Below are 24,011 nucleotides of genomic sequence, written 5' to 3'. Positions count from 1 at the left end.
GGAATAAAAAAAATCGTCCGTTTCGCAGAAAAGTCTTTCTTTTTCTTCTCCAAAACCGTGTTTGTTTGCTGAAATGAGTGAAAGGGAATTTGAGCGCACTTTGCCACTGATATCATTTTGCCCAAAAGGAAATCACAACAGCCGGACGGACGGGCGGGCCGGACGAGAGCGTGGCATCGGCTTTTGAATTTAGTTAACACGTGACTTGAATGCCCGTCCTGAGTAAGGCATATCTTTTTCCTTTTTTTTCCCTTTCCTTCCTTTGCTGTTTGGAGTTTTCTTTTCACTGTTTATCTAAAGCAGACTCTGTATATTATCTCTATTACCAGATAATTTTTTCTCAGTATGTCTGTTAATACTACACAACGCTTGCAAGCTCTCCGCGAGCTTATGGCATCCGAGAAATACGCTGTCGATGCTTTGTGAGTTGCCCCTGCTGACGCATAGTGTCGCTTTTCTCTTGCGTCTTAGATAACCCGCTGTGCCGCGTTTATCCTATGCTTATCTTTTTTATCTATTTGACAGCCTCATTCCATCCGAAGACGCTCACCAGGTTAGGATCCACGAATGAAACGCACGGTTGTCACCGATGAAGGAATCGCGTTACTTACGCCTACCGTGCACTCTTTTTTTTTTCTTTTTTGGCTTCAGAGTGAATACATTGCCGATTGCGATAAACGTCGTCACTGGATTTCCGGCTTCACCGGTTCAGCAGGTACTTAAAAAGTGACAAATTGCCTTTTATCGTAATCCGTCGGCTCGCTAGCGTTCAATGAATTTATTTTTTCTCACGCCGATGAATAGGTTTCGCCATCGTCACCGCCAATGAGGCCGCTCTTTTCACGGATGGCCGTTATTTCCTTCAAGCTTCTGAACAACTTGATGGCAATTGGACCCTCATGAAACAAGGTCTTCCTGGTGTTCCTACCTGGCAAGAATATCTGGTCAAGGTTAGAAAAAGGGTTCCTTGACCCCTTTGCATGCATTTTTCTTTGAATGTGTCACACAACTAACATCAGCATACCACGACTCGATGATTAGAATCTCGCGGCTGGTTCGCGTATTGGTTTGGACCCTACTCTTATTACAGCAGGTCAGTGGAAAAAAAAAAAAGGTGCCACAGGGAATTGCATGGATCCATGAGTTGACGGACGGCTTTACTTTTTGACAGCTGATGCCGACCAATTGACGGAACAATTGAAAACCAATGGCTCCTCATTGGTGCTTCTTTCAGACAATCTGGTGGATATTGTCTGGCATAAAGAGAGACCCTGTAGCCCAAAGAACGTGGTCAACGTTCACTCACTTCATTTTGCTGGTAACTTAAAGATGGCTTCATTTTCCAAAAATTATACCCAGCTCCTAACAAAAGTCACCGTTGGTATTGGTAGGCAAACCGTTCCAAGACAAGTTGGCCGATCTTCGCAAACACATTAGCAGCAAGGATGCGTATGGCGTGATCCTCTCGGCCCTGGACGAAATTGCTTGGCTTTTCAACCTTCGCGGTTCCGATGTAGAGTGTAACCCTGTTTTCTTTGCTTACGCTTTGGTCACCGAAGACGCAGCTACTCTCTTCATTGATCCTGTCAAGCTGTCACAAGAAGTCAAAGATCATTTGGGGGCCGATGTCACTGTGAGACCTTACACTGATGTGTTCAGCGATCTTCAAGCTCTTCGTGAAAAGCTTTCCAAGAAAATCATCATTGATAACAAGACAAGTTTGGCCATTGAAACCGCCATCGGCAAGGTAAGATTTTGTGTTTGGGATTCAATAGGGAACATCAGTATGCTCACTCGATGATTGGCTTTTAGGATCTGGTATTGCAAGACCGTTCGTTTGTGACCGACGCTAAAGCTGTCAAGAACGAAGCCGAACTCAAAGGCATGCGTGACTGTCATCTCCGTGACGGTGCTGCCTTGGTCAGCTATTTCGCATGGTTGGAAGATCAACTGCTAAAGGGAGCTACGCTTGACGAAGTGGATGGTGCGGACCGTCTTGAACAATTCCGTGCCGCTCAGAAAGACTTTGTTGGACTTTCTTTCGACACCATTTCGTCCACTGGCGCCAACGGGGCCATTATCCATTACAAGCCCGAGAAGGGTTCATGCAAAGTCATTGATCCCAAGTTGATCTATCTCTGTGACTCGGGAGGTCAATACAAAGACGGTACAACGGATGTGACCCGAACCCTCCACTTTGGCGAACCCACTGAATATGAAAAGCGATGCTTCACCCGTGTGTTACAAGGTCACATTGCCATTGATGTTGCCGTTTTCCCCAAGGGCACGACAGGTACGTCATAGAGCCATCCTTTGATAGACCAATGATTCTCACGTCTATTTTGTTTATTTCAGGTTATCTGTTGGATCCTTTTGCTCGTCATGCTTTGTGGAAGGATGGTCTCGATTTCCGTCACGGTACAGGTCACGGTGTTGGATCTTACCTCAACGTGCACGAGGGCCCTCACGGTATCGGTGTGCGACAGGCGTACAATGACACCCCCTTGGCGGCGGGCATGGTTGTCACTAACGGTAAGTGGTGGGAGCGAGATAGGAGAAAAAAGACACAGAAAATCTTATGAGGAGATGACCACAGAGCCTGGCTATTACGAAGATGGTCATTTCGGTATCCGTATCGAGAGTGTCCTGATTGTCAAGGAAGCAAGCACCCCTCACAACTTTGGTGGACGTGGTTACCTTGGCTTTGAACATGTCACTATGGCTCCCTTGGGACGTAAATTGATCGATGTCAACTTGCTGTCTCCCGAAGAGCGCAAATGGGTCAATGACTACCATGATGAATGCTGGGCGAATCTTTCCCCTCTCCTCAAGGATGATGCATTAGCCACCGCATGGTTGAAGAAGGAGACACTAGCGATTTAATATCATAATGGATAGTCTGCGTGAAAAATTCCGTGAGCCAAATGAGTCAATCGTAAATAAAAATCAAAATGTACAATCTTCGAATTCTCGTTTCCTCCTCTAACATGCCGGTGCTATTAAATGTCGCCGACTTGCTCGAGATCACTTTCATATTGAGCGGCTTTCGTCGGGCAAAGTCCAAGATGTACCAGGAGACAATCTTGATGGAACTTTGGTATAATTATGCCAATATTTTGAATGAACATTGACTCGCTCCATTACTTCCCGCTCAAGGATATGATGGATCTGGACCGGTCTGGTGGATACTTTCAAATGCATATAAGAACTCTTTGACTGAGGAATTCCTTCAAGATGTTTTACCTTTTGGTAACTTGACCTTGGATGTGCAGTGTCTGTTTAAGCAGCGGCAAAATCTTGATCTAAAATAAAAGGAAGTTCATGCTACTCATCTGAAGATTTTTTGCAATTCTCCCAGGACAGTCTGTGAAATTACTGTTCATACAGACGTCGGCAATACATTTTATTGCATTAAGGATGACTTGTACCTTTAAAATAATGTACATCCACTTCGAGAAGAGCCCAGCTTACGATGACTTGTTACCAGGGCGGCACAATATACAACAGAAATCCAAGAGGCAATTCATCACGTTGTATGAGCTTGACCTCGAAAAACTTTTTATGATTGCAATGCGCAAAAATAGCAACCATACCTGCTCATATGCTATTCAATCATAAAAAAAAAGAGAAAAATTGGAAGAACATGTACGATCCACTAGAAGTAGTTACATATTGCTGTAAAGTTGCGACTTCAGTTTATCGTGCATTCAGCAACCCCAATCTTATTGCAACCTTATCCCAGGACAATGACAAAGTGCGACGAGAATTTTGAAGGGCCACTCAGAGTGTAAGCAGAACTATCTGCGGATTTCTCTTGGCTTCTCAACGTGTCGGCTAGATAAGGCGGAGAAGAGGGCCAAAGCGAAAGCGAACCAGATCGATGCCGAAAGAGCCAGCAAATGATTAAATTGGCTCAAGCAAACAAAGTTGCCTCGTCAGTAAAGACGCTATATTTTTATCTTATCTTGAACGAAAACGGGCTGCTGGAATACACTTGCCTCTTTTGGAGAACACAGTGTTCTATTTTGTAGCCATGTGTTTCTTCTCAATTAGCACCTAAATATTCCTCTCTCCTTTGGGCGTTCACAGCAACTACCGGCAGTACAACGTTGAGAAGACGGTTGTCCTGCTACGGAGGCAACCGGTGAGTGGAGCGCAATCTTGGCTGAATGCCCAAAAGAATAAGAGCTTCCTCCTGAGTCTCGTCATTTGCAATTTGAATGTTTTCAAGAAACAAGGCTTCCAGCAATACCTTCAAGGCGTTTTGCTGAATTTGCGGAAAAAGCTAGACTTCAACAAGAGCGCCAGCCGTGCTTCCAAATAAACTACATTGTAAAATGCTTGACTTTGCGGTTTTTTTTTTGCGTTTCTGGCTACTTGACATTATCCAATCAGATAATTTCTGCGCCGAAATGTTGTTGATGACGTCAATTTTGGCTTGCGTGTTGGAAGAGGACGCGCGACCCCTCTTTTTTCCTCGGTGGTTCAGACTACTGTCCTTTTTACAAGTTACTTTCTCCCATTAAAGCTTTTTCATATCGACATGAGTCGTGGATCAAGTGCTGGCTACGATAGACACATTACAATCTTCTCCCCAGAGGGTCGATTATATCAAGTTGGTATGTGGTCTATTTCCCATTGATAATGACGTTTTGCAACCATGTTAATTATTATGCGTCATACTTCTCTTTCTTTCTGTAGAATATGCCTTTAAAGCCATTTCCAACAGCGGCATCACATCCGTCGGTGTGCGCGGTCGAGAGGGTTGTGTCATTGTCACTCAAAAGAAAATTCCTGTAAGCTTAAAACTGGAGAATGAAGAGGTGTCAAGACATGCGGTATTGACTATCCATATTCTAGGACAAGTTACTTGATCCTTCCACCATCACACACATTTTCCAATTGACACCTAAAATTGGATGTGTCATGACAGGCATGATTGGTAAAATCACACGCGCTTTATATTTGTTCACTGATGACATTGTATTTAACAAAGTGAAATGTATTTAGCGGATGCTCGTACACAAGTGACAAGAGCTCGTCAGGAAGCAGCAGAATTTCGTTACAAATATGGTTACGAAATTCCTACTGATATGCTTGCCAAGCGTATTGCCAACATTAATCAAGTATACACGCAACAAGCAGCTATGCGACCTCTCGGTGTTTGTAAGTGGGGAAGAGAAAAGTGAATGCCAAAAAAAAAAAGGCACAGGGAAAAGAAACTGACATATGAAAAAAAAATGGTTAGCTATGATTTTGATCGGTCATGATGACGAATGGGGTCCACAGTTGTACAAGTGTGATCCTGCAGGATATTATGTGGGTTACAAGGCAACAGCGGCCGGCGCTAAACAGCAAGAAGCATTGAACCATCTGGAAAAGAAGCTGAAGAAAAACCGCGAGTTGAACATGGAGGATACCATTGAGGTCAGTTTATAAAGAGGTGGACATAGGTGGTGAATGGAGGTTAAGATTTTTCGTCGATATCCCGTAGCTTGCTATTACGACATTATCAAGCGTACTGTCAGTCGATTTCAAGCCCACGGAATTGGAAGTCGGTATTGTGACAGAAGATGATCCCAACTTCCGCACATTATCAATCGATCAGATCGAAGATCATTTGCAGAGAATTGTAGACAAGGATTAATAGCATGAATCGCTTTTAATTAACACTTCCCCGTGCGTCCCTTCTTTAATCTTTTTGTTTTACACATGAGGTTCACTGGATCGATCTTTGTATTCCTGTTTTATCCATTCAAAAAAAAAAAATAAGTCGTAAAAAACAAATGTTCATGGTAAAGTACACATGCATGAAAAACATGAAAAACATGAGAAACGGAAATTGAAAGGGGGACGAAAAAGAGCAGTATGCGATGACTATTGTTGTATCTGAGGAAGATGAACTGAACTAGAACGGAAAAATAGAAATGAAAATCAATTAAGCAATGAGTTCGACGACTACAAAAAAAAAATTATATTGTGTGAGTTTCAAGAGTTTGGGTGATGCTTTTACCAATGATTTTCAATGCAGCGCACTTACCACCACCGGCAGCCTTGATCTTCTCTTCAGCACGACGAGAGACGTAACGAGTGCGGACAATGACGGGCTGGCTAACGGAACCCTTGGCCAAGACCTTGCCGTAACCGTTCTGGAGGGCGTCAATGACGGGGACCTTTTCGGTGTTCTTGTATTTTTCACGAACACCCTCACCAGCCAAAGACCAGATTTGGTCAAGGTTGATGACGGGGCGCCAGGTCTGATTCTTCTTCAAATGGAAGTGACGCATACCGACTTTACCAAAGTAACCGGGATGGTACTTATCCATGTTGATACGGTGATGATGCTGACCACCAGCAAGACCGCGACCACCAGGATGCTTTCTGTGCTTTCCAACACGACCGTGACCGGCGGAAACGTGTCCACGCTTCTTTCTGTTGTGATGAAGTCTAGTAGGCTACATGGACATTGGGAAATTATATAAGTCATTGACCTTTTTTTTTGGCACCGGATGGCTATCCAAATAAGGCATCCTCATGCTCATCCCATATGTAACTATCCATGGGAAATCAAACTATTCATATGGAATGGCATCGATGCGGGCCAACGGGGTGTAGTCGATGCTTACCATGGCAAAAAGACTTTTTGGGAAAAGAGCGATGACACTATGGATGGATGACCGTCCTTCAAGGCGCCTCCGGACTCGGGCCGTTTCAGGAAGTATCCCGATGGCGAGATCCTTTTGTCAAAGACACACTGAGGGGCGGGGAAACAATCCTCCTTCCTTCCGGCCAAATCCCCGGAGTAATGTAAATGTCCGGATCGAAACGTTGCGCCGGAGCTCCCCTCCACTCACACTTTGGGAAGTGTGTGCATGGACGATTCTGTTTCCTCTCCCCTCTAATCGCAAGGTATTTATCCATCCGTTAGCAGTACCATCCACCGTCGATTCATCGTCATCTAACGTCATATCATCAACTACAGAATGGAAGCCGTTCAGACTTTCGGTCGCAAGGTGTGTTTTCCATCTTTTAGACTTGCTTAGTGCTTCATTCGTCATGCTGAGTGGCATAGGAATGGGGCAAGCATTGAACCGTATCGAAAAACTTGTAGTGAAGCGGATATTAACGTGGATTTTGCTTCCTTAGAAAACTGCCACGGCTGTTGCTCACTGCAAGAAAGGACGTGGTCTCATCCGCGTCAATGGCTCTCCCCTTGAGCTTCTCGAACCCGAGATCTTGAAATTCAAGGTCTACGAAGTCGTCCTTCTTCTCGGTGAGGAACGTTTCGCCAACATCGATATCCGTCTCCGTGTCCAGGGTGGTGGTCACACCTCCCAGGTTTACGCCATCCGTCAAGCTCTTGCCAAGGCCGTCGTTGCTTTCTACCAAAAGTTCGTCGACGAAGCCGCCAAGAAGGAAATCAAGGAAATTCTCGTCCAATATGATCGTACTCTTCTTGTCGCCGATCCCCGTCGTTGTGAACCCAAGAAGTTTGCTGGTCCTGGTGCCCGTGCACGTTACCAAAAGTCTTACCGTTAAGAAATTCTGCTGCTGTAATAAACTATCCATTTTTCGCTTCCACATGTGCAGGATTCACTCTTGTATTGTTTGACTTGTAGGCTGTTATTGCACTCTGACCTTTTTTCTTTTATTGCTAAAGCGGAACTTAAGCTGACACTGTGTCTATGTAACCTCCACCAACTCAAATTACAATCGTAAGCAAGTATTTGCGCCTTATTTCCGAATAAGAATGATTGAAGCACGTCGATCAAACACCCGAGCTCTCTATGCTGACCTTAAACGGGGAAAGATCGAAAAAGTAATAGAAGATGTATGAAACGCATATCAAAAGAAAAGCAAAAAAAAAAAAAAGGCATCCCGTAAGAGAAGGGTTCAAAGTACACACACGTCGTTTGTGTGGTAGTAGTTGGTTTATGATCCTTCAGTTATGGACAATAGCTGAAAAGAGCGCTAGACAGTTTTGTCTTGAGCTTGCGATAGTGAGAATGAATTCTTCCGCTGGGGCAGAGATGAGAAGTGCGGAGATCCGGTCCGTTCATATTGATAAACTTACTTGCGCTGTTTCATTTTCCTTCCTGTCTCTTCTGTCAGTGGCTACTCATTATGACCAACTCTACCATTCGTATCGGTTACGGTAAGTCGCGGCTCTTTCCGACGGAGTGATTAGTTCTTGTTTCGTTGATGTGGTTTGCTGATGGTCTGATGGTCTGATGGTCGAAATGCGCGCTTTCTCGGTGCTTGCAGTGCCTGAACATTTCTCGACCCCACTGTACATTGCCCGAGATCAAGGGTTCTTTGACGAACAGAATGTGTCTGTGGAACTTGTTTGCTGTCCAGGTATGTCTGCCAATGAAAAAAAAAGCAGGCTGTCAGCAATAAAAAGGAACTGACATTTTGTCATTACATGGATAGGCGGCACGGGTGAAGTAGGTTCAAGTGTATGGACGGTTGCGGAGATGATCTGACTCATGAAAGGAAATTTTCAATCTCGGTTTAGATGACCCAGAAACTGCAGGATAAGCAACTGGATCTGGCCATTGCTCTCACCGAAGGTTTAGTGGCCGGTATCAATAAGGGACAGGACTGGTACAAGATTGTCGGTACTTATGTCGACTCTCCTTTATGTAAGTGCTGTCATGAATGTACCTGAAACTGTGAGTACGATATTGATGTACCGCTCTCACCTTTGAAAGGCTGGGCTATCAGCACGGGAAAGCAATCCAAGCACTCGTCGATCGATAGCTTGCATAAATCGAATGTCGGTATCTCGCGTCTCGGTTCCGGATCGCATATCATGGCGTATGTTCTCGCGGATCAGCAGGGCTGGCACTCGGAGGAACCCTTCACATTCAATGTGTTGAACAATTTCAAGGCGATGCGCGATGCGGTCAACGATGGCTCATCGGACGTTTTTATGTGGGAAACCTTCACTACCAAACCTTACCATGATTCGGGCGAAGTGATGCGTATCGGTCAGATTACGCCCCCTTGGCCTGCTTTTATGTTTGCAGCTCACACAGATTTGTTGAAGCAGCCAGAAACCATTCAAAGTGCATTGCAAGCCATCCAGAAAGCCACGGAACTGTTCATGCAGCAAAAGGACGACGAATCCATTCAACGAGTGATGGATATTCTCGACTATACGGAGGAAGACGTACGTAGCTGGTTCAAGATCGTGCATTATGCACCGGACCATCTGAGCATTTCCCAGCGCGCACTGGAAGTCACCACTTCCACTCTCCTGAAAGCCAAAGTCATTGAACAACCTGGAAACCCCACCGAAGACTTGTGTGATAAACAAGTAGCTCGTTTTATTGAATAAGGCCCTGATTGCAATAAAGTGGTCTTGCGATGAATATATGATCAAAAAAAAAAAAAAGTTTGAACAACTCATTGTTCACTGGCTAAATACCTTGAATTGATGTAATAAACCTAATCTGCAATTCGCTGAAATTTTTCCCTCTCACTCTAGTTACACCTGATCAACCAAGCAATGAATCGCGCAAGATCAGAGTGACTAATTGTAAGAGCTAGCCATGCTCCTCGAAATGTCTTGACGTAAGCTTCCGAAAAGAGCTTTATTATTTCGATCAAGCATGTGTGAGAGCATCTTTTGTCACGGTTAGGAGCCATCCATGATGCTTCTTTTACTAAGTTTGTATAAATAGAGTTGTTTTTACCGATAGATTTCTAGTTTGTATCAAAATAGCATGCCATTTGTACTGCTGTATTCTTGAATGAACACTTTTCATAGAATGGCACATTTTCATGGCTGCAGTTGAGAATGGTTTTGTAGCATCCGACTTGTTTGGCTATATGGACCAACTGATCAATCAATCTAAGTTATTGGCCAGTTAGCATATGAGCGGTTTTTACTGATTTTGATTAGAGCTGTTGTTTACCGTGATCCGAGTCGTTTACCACGCTGGGAGTCATCGACCACCACATCCTCAATATGCCCCGCCTGTAAAAAATGAAAGACAAGATGTTCATGGTAAGTATAAAAAAAAAACGTCAAATTGGATTAGGGCATCAGATTTGTCACCTTGCTGCAACCATGCAAGAATTTGTGCTCCACGACCAAGGTGGCACAGGCGACGATCCGTTCACGTTGCTCAACGACAATGATATAATATGATTCCTGGCGTTTCATCATATTGAATTGCTCTAATAAAGATTTTCATGTGTAAACGGGTATATGTCAAGTGGATGATAGCATCGTGATACCTTCAAATGCTTCCGGGGAGACATCTCCTATGTTGGATAACTGTGACAGTAACCTTAGCAAACCTAAGTTATTTACGATCAGTCAAAGTATCTCTGAGAGAACGATTTTGAAAGCACACACCTTTTGTGTGATCATCGCGTTGCAATGGTCGTAATGTACAATCGGGTGGTAAGGCGTTCTGTTGTTCTTGAGATATTAGCTTTGCTGAAAACAACTGAAGATCAGCAATGGTCATGATACGCGTTACGGAAACTTCTCTGCGGAAGGAAGAAAGACGATGGAGGAAGAATCAAGGAATAACAACAAAGGAAACTTTTTTGCTGTACAAAACAACGGACAGTAGGAAAAAAAAAAAGAAGCAACGAGAGATAAACAAACGAAGACTAATGTTTATTTGAAAAGGCATGGTTTAATTTGACATCTCGCAGGCGTTCCGCGGAAGAGATTGGCCTCTCACTCGTGAGAAAAATCAGTGTGGCGTTACACCATGCTCTTAAAGATTTGAGCGTTCATCACTCATAAAAAAAAAAAAAAAGGCCAGCCCGATAAACAAACTTGAACATTTTTCGTCCCTGAAAAACCCAAATGAACTCTCTGCTTCGATCCACTCGTTCCCTTGTCAAAGCGCAACGTCTCCTTCACACCAGCGCATCGGGTGAGTGTTCCCTCACAGCCCCGCGAGCTAGTTCATTGACGTAACCCATCCTTTCCCTTTGCAAAAAGCTCATGAACGCAAACAGTTTCTGGTCGTTGTTCACGACTATACTGATGCTCAAGGGTTGGACCGTCGCATGGCTGCTCGGGATTTGCATCTTCAGCAAGCCAAAGAAGCACAAGCCGATGGAAGCCTAGTGTTGGGAGGAGCGCTTTTCAACTCTCACGAGGTAGGTCGTGACAAAACCATGTCACTGTTCCAGAAATGCTGAGCATTGGGAGGTTGGAATGGATAAATAGCAAGGCAAGATGATTGGAAGTGCGCTTGTATATGAGGCCGAGTCCGAGGAAGAAGTGCGTCAGATAATTGCCAAAGATCCATACGTCAAGGGCAAAGTATGGGAGAAATGGGATATCTATCCATTCCGCATGTAAGCAATAAAATCATAATGAGAGAGGGGGTGTGATATACCAGTATTCATGGTAAATATCTCTACTGAACAGGGCCATTACGCCATCCAAGTCATGAAAAAAGAGCGGATAGGCGGAGATACAAAAAACCAACAGTGACAGTGACGCGTCTTTCCTTTCAATTTTATCTTACTTCCCTTTTGCTTTTTTTATTTCACTTGTTCACTCTTTGTAAAGCAATAAAACAAAAAACAATGGAAGCTAAACAATCTCAAAGACCGGCTTCTTTGAAGCATATTCTTGAACGGTCCAAGCTTTTGACGTCGCAAATTGAACAAAGCACACTGCCGTCCATTGAACGTGGTTTGGACCAGATCGACTCACAATCCCAAAAATTGTCGTCCGCCCCTACCGATTCCTCAGAAGACAATGTCAGAGCGTATGTGACGAAATTCATTAAAATCGTGAATGAATATCTACTGATATATACGGGCGTTTTTTTTTCTTCAAACAAAATGCAGTCATTATTTCTTGGCGAAGGCAGGTGTCAATACCAGCATTCTGGTGCGAGAATTAGGCACCATTCACATGGGTGCGCCTACCGAACCTCGAAAGCCGATACAAGACACCGACCTTGAGGTAGGCCGAGTACCGAAATGAATGGAAATAATTGCTTGTCGCTCATGGAGTGTTAATGTCTTTGATTGATTGTGCAATAGGGATACTTGTTGCGCAAACAGACACAAACCATCGTTGACTTTGTTCAAGCTAAAAAGCAAGAAGTAAACTTCGTTTCACATTGCAGATACGTTTTGACAATGCTTTCAACGTAAATTGACTTTTTTTTTACCGTGTCTAGATTTACCATGACACCGACGAAGCATTTGATCGAGATCTTTATTGGCGTTGGCAGGAATTAAAGCAGAAGCTTGATGTTGGTGAAGCCGATACTGCTGAATTTGCTTCGTGGCTGCGCACAAAGCACTTTGCAGATGCTGCCACCATGACTCTCGGTCATACAAGACATTAAGCCGTTGTCACCACCACTCACGCAACGCAATTTCATCTATCCCCTTCGAACGCCTGCTACCATCGAAAATAACAAATATCCCCATTCGTGGAAAAATCCGATCCTTGTCTCATCTTGTAACATTGCATACTCTAATGTTTTAAAATTCTTGCCAAACTAAAAACCAGTCGCCGCACGCCAAAATTTGTGAGCTAAAAAACAGCCACATGGTGTTCCTTTTCATCATATGGATTTAGCAGCTACTTCGCTTGGTGTTATTTATTCATTCAAAGATGTTGGAAAAGTTCAATGGAAGGGGAGAGCTTTCTGTAAAGGGCTATTGTCAATGTCGATCTCGCGTCTTTGTAGCATTATTTAATAATTTGTCGTTGTCTGTAAATGTGTGTCCTTTTGATTTTTTCTTTCCAGTTTTCGGTGATTAAAGGTGCATGAGCAGAAATGCTTTACCAATGTAGCTGATCTGGCGACATTGCTCATTGTTCATTCATTGGTGTGTGTCATTTTTTTTATTTTTAAAGCGATCATTCATACTTTTAGAGCTCTATTTTTATGCAATTTCTTTTTGCTTTTATCAGATTCTATTTTTGGAGCTTTTTTTTTCATTTAGAAAGTGTTCATTCATACCTCTTTTGGAGCTTTAACTTTTATACAGCTTCTTTCTGCTTTTTATCTTTACAGTCTTCACCTTCAGTTTTTATTTTGGACTTTTTTCTTTTTCGCTTTTATATTTGAAGCTTTTCTTTTTGGAGTTCTTTTCTTCTTTTTGTCTTCGTTTTTCTCTAACTTCGGTTCACCTAAGAAGCCCTGGTATTATTTTATTTCATCAAGTTCCTAGCTGCGTCCATCGCCACGACTATGGCTTTCCCGTGTAGCTGACTCGGTTAAATCCACCATCACCATCAGAAGGTACCATCAAATGGTTTTTATCATTTCTTCAACAAGAAAAAACTTACCTGTTCTTTTTTCTATTCTTCCTTAGCTTTTGGTCTTCTCTCCGGTTTTCTTTTCGCCTGGCAAGCCATCCATCCTCCAAACCTTTCTACTTTGTTCCCGCACCAAATGTGGCCAATCCGGTTTTGTCGTCAAAGGGCATCGTCGGCGGTTTAGTGCTTACGCGTCCTCCTCAGGTTCCTCTTCTTTGGATTGCCACCCATGGTATATTGTCTTCGATATTTCTTCCTGACCATTTTATTTTGTAGTTTGTAGAATGTAAATTTGTATTTTAGTATAGTCTTCTTGCGATCTTTTCCTTCCCACAGGGTTTTTAGGGGATTTTTACGGACGCACCCATTGTTTTACTTCTTTTTTCGGTCGGGAAGCTCTCGATATCTGCTGCATCGAATAACAAAGGTAAAATATTTTGACGACACTTGAATCAATCAAAGAGCGTATTAACTCATTTTTTTGATACCCAACATTCCCACACATCATTCTAGGTCTATCATAACGTTGGGCGGGACGGGACTGAGGGGGTCAATAAGTGCTGCTGCACACATGTTTGAAAATCATGACTGTACGGTATGCCAGAGTATTGACATTAATATACCAAAGTTCCATCAAGAGTCTCGCCCAGGTTATGCCGTATTGCGTTAGGCTTTTGTCTGACGAATGTCGCTCAATGTAAGGGGGCGACGTCCAGTAGCAGGTGGCACCCATTGCACAGCGGGTGTACGGCTTGTTAACGCTCGATTAAATCGTATCCGAACCACCTGTTTTTACAAAATCCGTGTCTCTCTTTATCAAGAGATTGCTGACCGCCATGGACAAGCGATGAAAATAAAAAAGACGATTATAACCTTGTGATGAAAAAAAAAGACCGCCTTTCTTTATCTCTTTATTTATTTTTTCTGCGAGTAAGATGAATGAGAACCGTATTTTTCTGTCATGCCCTGAATAAACTGTAAATTTGTACAACATGACTTACTCGAACAGTTTTTTCTTGATTCAGCCAATGAACTTTTGACGTGAAGAAAACAAAAACCACATGAAAAAGGAGTAACATTATTCCTTGCGTCCTGTTGTTGTCACAGGAAGCATTTGATAATTCGGTCGTATCATGGCAAAGAAATCGATAAGCAGTAGCCCTGGGGAGGCTGTCATAGAATTTTATGGATACTTTTCTCAATGTTGCCCAAAGTTCATCGATCCTTTCAGAACATTAGCAACCTAATGTCCGTTTAACCCTCCATTGCGTTTTTTTTTTTTTTTTTTTTTTTTTTTTTGAGGAACTCAAAAGTCTTTTTGTTCAAAAAATATTAGGACATTCCTAGGACGTTTCCATGGAAAGACAAGGTTGATATTGGAGACCCCGTCCTATTATGCGATTCCACGGATGGTTTTTGCGAGACCTGACGTAGGTTGGTTGCTTTTGCGACCAATTGGGTGTCCCAAGGCCAGACCGTTTTTTTTTTCTGCTATTATTGTTTTTTTTTTCATTTCGGACGCCGGTCATCCCGCAAATTTTCTCTCACGAACGATCTGCAATTGGTCGGCCAACGAAGGAATCGATGGCTCTTTTATTGTAAATCAACTGGCTTTATAAATGATAAAGCGGTCGTATTACACAGAAGTATACACCGCTATGCATGCCACGGTTTGCCATGATGATTCATACAAAAACAATACGTTGCAAGTTTCCCTTTGATGATGTGCAGAAAAATCAGGGTGGAGAAAATAGGTATAAGTCTTTCCGGATCAATGTGAAACCTACCCTCTGATCTCAGTCGCTCACCGTGGATAAGGTCTCATTGTATTGACGGAGGTTCAAAAATCTGCCAAACAAAGCCCACAGACACAAATTGTCAATCGGTTGATCGTTTGCCCTTTTTTTTCTCCTCTTTGCCTTGCACCTTTTTTTTTTCGCCCCACATTCCTCTTCCCCTTTCCAAACCAGTCATGTCCAATTCTGGATCGACAGGATCCTACACCGATTCAACGGGCTTTACTGGGCTATTAGGGGATACGCTGCAAATTCCAGGCTACCATTTTAAAGCAGCACCTACACCTAGTCTAGCTCATGGCGAGAACATTGATATCGTTTATGGCTACAAGTAAGCAAACCAAATCCCCACTTCCGCTAATCATGGGTTCGGTTTCATCTTACCAATTTCCCCCACTTTACTTACCTCCCATTGCTTTTTTCCTTTAACAGAATTACCAACAAAAAGCCCGTGGTGGCCAAAGTATCACCGAGTTCGCTACGTCTTGAAAGAGAGTTTTATATCATGAAGCGACTCTACAATATGCCGGATGGCCCCTCTTTTCTCGGTAAGACATGAAATTATCGCAAAAATATTTTCATCACCCATTCTTTTTTTACTCACACCTCTTTTTTTGTCCATGTTGTTTTTTCTTGGCTTTGCTTCCCTTTATTACCTGCTTTCCTTTGGTTGTAACTTGTATGAATGCCCGCACCCTCCTGGATTTGTTCTTTTTGTGTGATCAGTACGACCTCTCGAATACATCAATTTGCCCAGCGGAATCACCGTCGTTATTTACGCTGACGAAGGACAAAATTATCTCGATCGTCGGCGATCTTCGGACGATACACGACACGCCGGCAGTGAACGATCGTCTTCGGCTGGAAGTAGCGTTGCTCACGATCTTAGCGAATCAAATTTATTCTTGTCAAGCGAAGCTCGTCGACGTTATCGTCTCCATACCCACGACGCATGCGAAGTGTATTCACAGGGCTTACCCGCGGGACTCCCAGCTTCCGAACCGGCCTACGATCTCGGTACCTTTTTACGTTTCGCTATCAAATGCACCGATTGCTTGGAATTCATTCATCGACACAATATCGTTCACGGCGAAATTCGTCTTTCAGCATTTCAATGGGCAGGCGACGATGGCAACCGAGTGAAATTGTGGAACTTTGGTTCCAGCAGTAAATCCTTGGAAACCTACCTTACCAGTGAAGGATGGCGTAAAACGGTCATGAACAAGGAATCCATGGATCTGCTGAGGAACTTGCTCGTATTTATGAGTCCCGAACAAACCGGCCGTACCACTTACGTTCCTGATCATCGATCGGATATCTATTCATTGGGTGTTGTGTTCTTTGTTCTAATGACGGGTCGTAATCCATTCGATGGAGGACCGCTCGAAATACTCAATGGTATTCTCAGTCGAAAGATTCCTCTTGTACATGAAATTCAAATGGATGTGCCTGAAATCATCTCTCGCATCCTCGAGAAAATGACGAGCAAGGTAATTCTCTGCTTCCAACGGATCCTGATTTTTTTTTTCGGTTACTGATCTCGGTTGCTTGGTTGTTTTTTACTGTGGAATTTCCCACTTGTAGTCACCTGATGATCGATACAGCAGTGCATTTGGTGTTCGTGCCGACTTGAAAGAATGTCTTAGACGTTTAAAGAACACTTCCGATACGTCCTTGGATGTAAGTCAAGTCTGGGTGGTTTTGCTTTCTGTAGTCTAGAACAAAAAGAGGACTCACCACCACTGTCAATTGATGTGTAGACTATTGCTCCCTTCCCTTTGGCAGAACATGATATCGCCTCTGTATTTACCCTTCCCAAGACCATTTACGGTCGTCAGAGCGTTGTCGTGGAAATGACTTACATTATTCAACGGGTTGCCGGTCTTTATAAATCCATGCGGTATCGACGCGAACGGTCACAAGCCGCCGTGTCCTCTACGCTCCCGACCAGCGATGTCACAGGCAGCAATGCCAGCGCCACCGAATCCATGAGCGACATGTCTTCTTCCCATGAGGTGGCCAGTATAATAGGCACCAAGTCCGTTGCTTCACCAAGCTATTGCAGCGGATTAGACGGGAGCGATGTATCGAGTGGAACGTCCCGAGCTATTGGGAGCTCCAAACAAGGCACTGAAATTATCGCTCTGTACGGGCCTGGCGGAGTAGGAAAATCGACCTTGTTTAACGCGGTACAGAACGTCGCCAGACAAAATGGGTAAGTTTTGGTTTCCATCCGCATCTTGCTGTTTTTCCACTCCATTAATAACCAACCTCTTTTTTCCCTCCTTCGACCTTCTTTGGGATCTTTAGCTACGTCGCCAATACCAAGTTTGATGCTCGACATAAAGGTCCTTACGGGTGCATTCTGCGCTCTCTGTCTCAAATTTTACAGCAAGTCTTGTCCGAATCCGAGGAGGATATCAAGCAATTTTACGACCATCTTAAAAACCATCTCGGCAGCGGCCAATTTTACAACGTCGAATTATTGGCGGATCTCGTACCGGAATTGAAACCACTGCTTGAACCACGAGCAGCCAACAGTGAGCCCCTGGAAGCGATTCACCTCGACAATGTCGAAACACGCGTACGTTTCCACAATCTTTTCATCGAAGTGTTCCGTGCACTGTCCCATTGGCGGATGGTTACCTTGGTAAGAGAGTCTTATTTGTTTCACTGTTCATACAGGCAGGATGATACTAAAGTGGATGGATGCATACAGTTTTTGGATGATGCGCATGAAGCGGATGAATCGTCTTTGGAATTGCTAAAGTCTCTTGTGAGCTCGAGAATCAAAATCTTGCTTTTGGTCTCGTATCGTGATCAAGAGGTGACGCCCAAATTGACGGAAATACTCGAAAGCGATTCCGCCATCATTCACTTCATGAAAATTGAAGCGTTGAGTTTCGATTCTCTGGTAGAATACATCGGCGACGCCTTACATCGACCCCGCGAAGTGTGTCATGATGCCGTGCTTCCGCTGGCCGAAATTGTATACAAGAAAACCCGCGGCAATGCATTTTACATTTCGCAACTGATCACGGCGTTGGAAAAGAAGAAATTGATTTTCTTCAATTGGGAAGCCAACGAATGGGACTACAATATCAGTGAAGTGCAGCAAGAAGTCATTGCCGATAGTGACTCTGAAAAAGAAGCCGAACTCGATATCAGCTTTCTCGTAGACCGGTTACGCGAATTACCTATGGACGGTCAACGCCTTTTGAAATGGGCGTCGTTTGTCGGCAACACGTTTTCATGGAATACTGTCAAAAGTCTCATGCTTCAATCGGATCCGGAATCCGAAGCTTCCGACGCCGACACCGCCTCGGATAACACGGCCAAAAGCGACAGTATCGTGGTGGAGTCGCTGCATCCCTTGATAAAGTTCACCCACTCGGTAGGCGGCAACCGACCCAATAAAAAGAGAATGAGTACCGCACGCAACCGGGATCCCATCAGCGGTCTTCAAGCCGCTTTACAAGAAGGCTACATTTTGCCTCTTGACAGCGATGAATTCAAGTGGACTCACGATCGATATTCGCAAGCCGCCATGGAACTGGCCAACCCCAAAATGCGAGCCAAAATTCATCTGAAAATCGCTCGCCATCTCATCCAAGGTAAAACTCGAGGCTCAAGAACTAGGCGGTAGTTTTGTTTTGTGTGATTTCTCATTTTCTACATCTTTTTCCTCAGTAGATGCTGAACCCGATATTTTTGCGGTGTCGGATCATTTGCTCAACTGCTTAGATCTCGTGATCGCAGATAATGATGTGGAGCAAAAGATGAAGTATCGAAGTATCCTGATCGATTCTGGTAATCGAGCACGATCCTCGGGAGCGCACAACATGGCTTTAAAATATTATCTCGGTGCTATTCAACTCCTGTGTCCGAATGCCTGGGAAACTGACGATTATACCACTGTACACCATTTATATACTAATACGGCATCGTTGAGCTGGATTGTCGCCGACTATGAACAGACAGAAAGCATGCTGCAGGAAATTTTTGACCATGGCAAAACCGCTATGGATCGTATCGTGGCTTATCGAATCAAATCCAAATACTACTTTTCGCGACAGATGCATGAGGAAGGACGGCTGGCTCTGTACGACTGCCTGCGCGAACTTGGTATTGAACATTTCCATTACGAGGCCACGCGTGAAAATCTGTACGAGGAGTTCTTTTTGGTCAAGAAGATGATTGAGGACCGAGGCATGGACAGTCTGCCCGCCATACCACTCTGTCAAGACGATCGTCTCAAAGCCATCATGGGCGTCGTGGAAGAATTGTAAGTATTGCATTTCTTGTTCGTGCAGTGACTAAGTACAGTCTCATCTCTAATTTTTGTGTCTCAGATGTACTCTCGCCTACTGGGTAGGCAACCAAACAGAAGTGTTCTATTTGGCATGCAAAACGGTTCGCTTTTCGCTCGAGTCAGGGATGGCCGCCGTGTCCGGCATTGGTCTTGTTTTCATGGGATTGGCCGCCGTCGAGTTTTACAAACTATACGGCTTTGCCGAGGTAAAAATTATTTCGTCAAACAGGAAAAATGAAATGGTTGTTGCAAGAGATATTTATCATGTTCTGTAGGAATTGGGTGCAGCAGGTGTGGCTGTGAGTGATCGATTTGGCACGAACAACGAAAAAGGACGAGCGTTTTTCCTTTATGCGAATTTCCTGTTGCAGTGGAAATACCATTACAAGGAAGCCATGCAGTGGTATCGTTCTGGATTACGTCTGTCTCTTGCCGCGGGTGATCGTATTTATGCATCATTTTCACATCTTCACATCGCCACCACGGCATTTTATACGGGCGAAAACCTTTCAATGACGCTTCACGAAGCGGAAGCCTGCTACGACGAAATTCATTCATGGTCTACTTCTCTCGACACCAATATTCTCATCATGTCGGTTATTCGAACTATCAAGGCACTGCAGGGCCATACTTATACCAATGATCCGAATGAAATCTTTAACGGTGACGATGGATTCAACGATGCTCACTTTGTCTCCGAAAGTTGCAGACAAAGCGCCAATCCTGATGTTCCCATCAACTGGTACGATTCTTTCCGCTTACTACCGTTGGTACTGTATGGCCATTATAACTACGCCGTAGCGGTGGGGTACATGTGCATTAAAGGCTACCATAACCATCCGTGTCATCGTCACACCCGTCTGATGCTGTCCCTGCTCTCGCTCGCAATTCTGGAGAAACTGCGCGTCGAAGACTTGGACAAGGAAGAATACGACATGTTTATGGAACGAGTGCAGATGAATCAAAATCAGCTTGGCGATTGGGCCGATCACAGTTCGATCAATTACCGGATGTGGTGGACTCTGGTTGAAGCCGAGATCTCCTCCCTTGGCACCAATATCGCCAAAACATGTCAACTCTTTGAAGATGCCATCAATCAATGTCGCGAAGGAGGCTGGAGTCTCGATCTATGCATTGCCCATGAATACGCTGGCAATTTTTACGTCCGCGCCGGCATGCGAAATGTAGCTTACAATCTTGTGAGAAAGGTAAAAAGGGGAAAAAAGAAAGACATGTCATGCAAGTGAATATCTAAATTTAGGATATCTTTGTTTTTGGAATGATAGGCGATTGATCTGTATATGAAGCATGGATCGTATGGAAAAGCGCGTCATCTGGGTGTGAAGCATGCTCAGTTACTCAGTGATCTCGATGATGAAAGAGAAGAATCAAGAGATGTTGGTATCCAGACCGATCCCTTCCCCTTCTTAGACGCTCAAGGTGCCTGGAGTACGTCGTCACTCGGCAATATAAATATTGTCAATGAACCTTATGCCTCCGAGACGATTCCCCCCGTGACCACCGAGCAAACCCTCATGACTTTGGATATCGTAAGTGTCGATCTCGAAAGACGAGGTTCTCGCCGTGTGTATACTAACACTTCTCTTTTTTTTTTCTTGTGATAGTTGGATATGGCTTCCATTTTAAAGAGTTCTCAAGTCATGTCTTCAGAAGTCAAATTTGACGGTCTGTTAAAGTCAATGATCAATATTATCTTGGAGAATTCCGGAGCCGACTGCGGTGCTATTATTGTGAAAGAAGAGAAATACGGCATGTGTGCTTATGGCAGTCAGCAAGAGGGATCTATGACATTTGATCCTCCACGACCTTTGAAAGACGATGATGATCTGATCTCGAGCCGTATTGTACACCATACCATTCACACCGTGGAATCCATCTTTGTACAAAACGTGGAACAAGATGCGCGATTTGCTGTGGGACCTTGGTTCGAACGGGCAGGAAACAAATCGGTTATTTGTATGCCCATTATTCACAAGAGTGCATTAGCCGGTTGCCTGTTCTTGGAAGGTTCATGCGGCATTTTCACTCAACGCCATATTACCGTTCTCAGCCTTTTGTGTCAGCAAATGGGTATCTCCATCACCAACGCTTTCCTTTTCAAATCTGTTCAACGCGTCACCATGGCCAACATGAGGTAAGCTCTCTTTACCGAAGGCCACTGAAGAAGATGACGGATCTCCTCATGATATTACTTTCTTTTTTCTCTTTTACAGAATGATTGAAATGCAAAAGCAAGCGTTGGAAGATGCTCGCAAGAGCAAAGAAGCTGCGGTGCGTGCCACTCGTCTTCGCGAGATTTTCTTGGCCAATATGAGTCACGAAATTCGAACACCTTTCTCTGGTTTTTACGGCATGATCTCATTGTTGGCTGAAACAAGGCAAGTATACCTTCTACCGGTTTGAAGGAAAAAGGGTGCATGAGCTAACTTTTTGCTGCGTAATAGACTGGATCCCGAACAGAGCGATCTGGTGAAAACGGCCAAAGAGTCGTGTGAAATGTTACTGCAGATCATTGATGATTTATTGAATTTCTCCAAGCTTCAAGCGGGCAAGGTCGCGTTGGATTTGTCACCGGTGGCTCTGGAAGACATTATCGCCGATGTAGTAGAAATGCTGACGGCGATGGCAGTACAAAAGAATATCAACATTACCTTTACCGTAGCCCACGATGTGCCGCCCATTGTTATGGCCGACGACAACCGTTTACGACAGTAAGTATGGCGGCAATGCCAAGCTTTGAAGAATTGGAAGGGGGATATCTGGGGCTTAATAATAACCTGATCCATCCTAGGGTGATTATCAATCTGCTGGGCAATGCTATCAAATTCACCCATGAAGGTGAAATCAGCATCCGCTGTTTCGTCGCGGAGCAGCAAGGTTCAACCAAGGATACGGACGGTCTTGTACTACGATTCGAAGTCATGGATACCGGTATTGGTATCAGTGATGAGCAACGCAAAGTGCTGTTTGTTCCCTTTTCGCAGGTCGATGGAAGTACCACGTAAGTTTGCCGCCTAGAAGCCATGGTCACAGAATATTTTTTTATTTTTTTCATTCTAACGCAATGGTGTGAACTCTTAAATTTTAGGCGCAAATATGGTGGCACCGGTCTTGGCTTGAGCATTTGTTTGCAACTGGTTCAGTTGATGTCGGGTACGATTGATGTGGCGAGTGTGCCTGGCAAGGGATCGAATTTCTTCTTTACGGCCAAGGTGGGCAAGGTTCCCAAGAATGTCGATTGCCGAGACAAGGTGAATAAGCAACGTGAAATGCAAAGCATGCACGATGCTTTGAGCAATATCAAGGTCTTGGTGGCGGCTCGTTACGCTTCGACCATTGGTATGGTGCGTCATATTTTGGACGGAATTCACGTGGATGGCGTGCGCAAAGCCGAGGAATTACCTCAGAATCTAGCCGCGGTGCCTTACGATGTGATTATCCTGGGCCTGTTCCTGGGCAAGGAATTCGAAGATCCTTCGTGGGTGGAAAAGCTGACGTTCAAAAAGGAAGATACGGTCATGATCATCATGCATTATCCGAGCGGCGTTCAATTCCAGCGCAACCATTGGATCGAGCCTGTTGATGTCAGTGTTGGCAAAGCCAAGGTGATCCGTATGGCGGTGCCGTTGCGTCGTGGTAAACTCTTGCGTGCCATTACCGATTCCATGGCTCGCTCTACTCCGAGGCCGAAAAAGGCGGTTCAATCCAAAGCAAACGAACTCATCTCGGAAGAAGAACGCGCCTACTTTAGCACGTTGCATATTCTCATCGCCGAAGGTAAAAAGAAAAAAAAAAGGAATTCGTGGATGAACCGTTAACTGATCCCGGTTATTGTTCTTTTGCACATTTAGATAATCCTGTGGCTCAGAAACTTTTGCTGAAACAGCTGACACGACTGGGATTCCAGGTGGAGTGCGCCAATAACGGACAGGAAGCCGTTGAAGCGTGGCTCAAACATCCAGTGGGTTACTTTACCATGGCATTTTTTGATCATCACATGCCTGTATGCGATGGTGTGGAAGCGACCAAACGTATTCGCCAAATCGAAAAGGATGAAAACCGCACCAGTCGATTTGCCATTGTCGCGTTAACGGCCGACGTTCAGGAAAGCGCTCGCAAAGTGTGTATGAAAGCGGGCATGGACGGGTAAGTCGTCATCGAACCATCATCATTCGGCATTCTAATCTTTTATTTTTCTCGATGGATTTTCTAGTTACCTCACCAAACCTTTGAATCAGAAAGTATTAGCGGAAGCGCTACGGAAATACTGCCACAAACCAATGGGTGCTTCTTCATCAAATTCTTCATAATTGTAATTTTTTCCCCTTTCTTTCTTTTACCGAACCACCCTTCTTTCCTCCTTTGCTTTTTTTATAATTATGTGCATTTTGTATTATTACTTGCAAATTTTTGGTTATTCATTTTCACGTACATTTCAGGTACATTTTCACGTCATTTCATACATTGTATTTATTTACGCCTTGCGCATGAATCGGTGAATGTAAAAAACGAAAAGACACATTATATAAATAATCACCATGTCTTGTAGACAAGAGGAATACAATAAAATCATATCGGACAGGTCACCGAATACATTTATTTCCATCTGTTTTTT

At 44.1% G+C, this 24,011-nt stretch overlaps 10 protein-coding genes across 10 annotated transcripts; 8 read left to right on the top strand and 2 right to left on the bottom strand.

The window, feature by feature from the left end:
• Positions 1-256: 256 nt before the first annotated feature.
• Positions 257-3,015, top strand: BYT42DRAFT_577401 (peptidase M24, structural domain-containing protein). The gene is made up of 10 exons (XM_051569173.1): positions 257-422; positions 526-553; positions 652-715; positions 805-950; positions 1,042-1,093; positions 1,172-1,318; positions 1,392-1,747; positions 1,813-2,293; positions 2,356-2,532; positions 2,597-3,015. The coding sequence occupies exons 1-10, from the start codon at positions 346-348 to the stop codon at positions 2,881-2,883; spliced, it is 1,815 nt and encodes a 604-aa protein (XP_051421985.1). The 5' UTR covers positions 257-345; the 3' UTR covers positions 2,884-3,015.
• Positions 3,016-4,466: 1,451 nt separating this feature from the next.
• Positions 4,467-5,748, top strand: BYT42DRAFT_577393 (nucleophile aminohydrolase). The gene is made up of 6 exons (XM_051569172.1): positions 4,467-4,619; positions 4,702-4,796; positions 4,861-4,942; positions 5,011-5,166; positions 5,249-5,427; positions 5,495-5,748. The coding sequence occupies exons 1-6, from the start codon at positions 4,544-4,546 to the stop codon at positions 5,645-5,647; spliced, it is 741 nt and encodes a 246-aa protein (XP_051421984.1). The 5' UTR covers positions 4,467-4,543; the 3' UTR covers positions 5,648-5,748.
• On the bottom strand, positions 5,749-6,410 carry BYT42DRAFT_577392 (60S ribosomal protein L28-B). Its single transcript, XM_051569171.1, has 2 exons — positions 6,041-6,410; positions 5,749-5,958 (listed from the first exon to the last, which is right to left on the bottom strand). Exons 1-2 carry the CDS (start codon positions 6,324-6,326, stop codon positions 5,939-5,941), a joined length of 306 nt encoding a protein of 101 aa, XP_051421983.1. The 5' UTR covers positions 6,327-6,410; the 3' UTR covers positions 5,749-5,938.
• Positions 6,411-6,885: 475 nt separating this feature from the next.
• Positions 6,886-7,565, top strand: BYT42DRAFT_577390 (40S ribosomal protein S16). Its single transcript, XM_051569170.1, has 3 exons — positions 6,886-6,909; positions 6,983-7,013; positions 7,147-7,565. Exons 2-3 carry the CDS (start codon positions 6,984-6,986, stop codon positions 7,537-7,539), a joined length of 423 nt encoding a protein of 140 aa, XP_051421982.1. The 5' UTR covers positions 6,886-6,909; position 6,983; the 3' UTR covers positions 7,540-7,565.
• A 539-nt stretch (positions 7,566-8,104) lies between these two features.
• BYT42DRAFT_577386 (uncharacterized protein) lies at positions 8,105-8,447 on the top strand. The gene is made up of 2 exons (XM_051569169.1): positions 8,105-8,155; positions 8,266-8,447. Exons 1-2 carry the CDS (start codon positions 8,125-8,127, stop codon positions 8,409-8,411), a joined length of 177 nt encoding a protein of 58 aa, XP_051421981.1. The 5' UTR covers positions 8,105-8,124; the 3' UTR covers positions 8,412-8,447.
• A 71-nt stretch (positions 8,448-8,518) lies between these two features.
• Positions 8,519-9,343, top strand: BYT42DRAFT_499263 (uncharacterized protein; the record flags this gene model as incomplete). The annotated part of the gene is made up of 2 exons (XM_051564623.1): positions 8,519-8,645; positions 8,715-9,343. The coding sequence occupies 2 exons, from the start codon at positions 8,519-8,521 to the stop codon at positions 9,341-9,343; spliced, it is 756 nt and encodes a 251-aa protein (XP_051421980.1).
• Positions 9,344-9,711: 368 nt separating this feature from the next.
• On the bottom strand, positions 9,712-10,484 carry BYT42DRAFT_615848 (acyl-CoA N-acyltransferase; the record flags this gene model as incomplete). The annotated part of the gene is made up of 5 exons (XM_051572004.1): positions 9,712-9,859; positions 9,924-9,985; positions 10,067-10,188; positions 10,249-10,311; positions 10,370-10,484. 5 exons carry the CDS (start codon positions 10,482-10,484, stop codon positions 9,712-9,714), a joined length of 510 nt encoding a protein of 169 aa, XP_051421979.1.
• A 250-nt stretch (positions 10,485-10,734) lies between these two features.
• On the top strand, positions 10,735-11,512 carry BYT42DRAFT_577378 (uncharacterized protein). Its single transcript, XM_051569168.1, has 4 exons — positions 10,735-10,904; positions 10,973-11,133; positions 11,204-11,334; positions 11,408-11,512. Exons 1-4 carry the CDS (start codon positions 10,835-10,837, stop codon positions 11,430-11,432), a joined length of 387 nt encoding a protein of 128 aa, XP_051421978.1. The 5' UTR covers positions 10,735-10,834; the 3' UTR covers positions 11,433-11,512.
• Positions 11,513-12,568, top strand: BYT42DRAFT_577376 (uncharacterized protein). Its single transcript, XM_051569167.1, has 4 exons — positions 11,513-11,753; positions 11,836-11,953; positions 12,034-12,096; positions 12,174-12,568. The coding sequence occupies exons 1-4, from the start codon at positions 11,569-11,571 to the stop codon at positions 12,342-12,344; spliced, it is 537 nt and encodes a 178-aa protein (XP_051421977.1). The 5' UTR covers positions 11,513-11,568; the 3' UTR covers positions 12,345-12,568.
• Positions 12,569-15,166: 2,598 nt separating this feature from the next.
• Positions 15,167-23,995, top strand: BYT42DRAFT_577365 (uncharacterized protein). Its single transcript, XM_051569166.1, has 18 exons — positions 15,167-15,394; positions 15,496-15,611; positions 15,790-16,553; positions 16,648-16,743; positions 16,824-17,278; positions 17,374-17,713; positions 17,783-18,677; positions 18,757-19,348; positions 19,416-19,581; positions 19,651-20,583; positions 20,662-20,925; positions 21,001-21,530; positions 21,610-21,774; positions 21,841-22,107; positions 22,188-22,397; positions 22,485-23,173; positions 23,248-23,542; positions 23,610-23,995. Exons 1-18 carry the CDS (start codon positions 15,240-15,242, stop codon positions 23,704-23,706), a joined length of 7,029 nt encoding a protein of 2,342 aa, XP_051421976.1. The 5' UTR covers positions 15,167-15,239; the 3' UTR covers positions 23,707-23,995.
• Positions 23,996-24,011: the final 16 nt, after the last annotated feature.

This window comes from Radiomyces spectabilis (assembly GCF_025331425.1).
Source record: "Radiomyces spectabilis strain NRRL 2753 chromosome Unknown BYT42scaffold_9, whole genome shotgun sequence".
NCBI lineage: Eukaryota > Fungi > Mucoromycota > Mucoromycetes > Mucorales > Radiomycetaceae > Radiomyces > Radiomyces spectabilis.
Note: the sequence above shows the minus strand (reverse complement) of the source record. Positions and strands in the feature narration are given on the sequence as shown.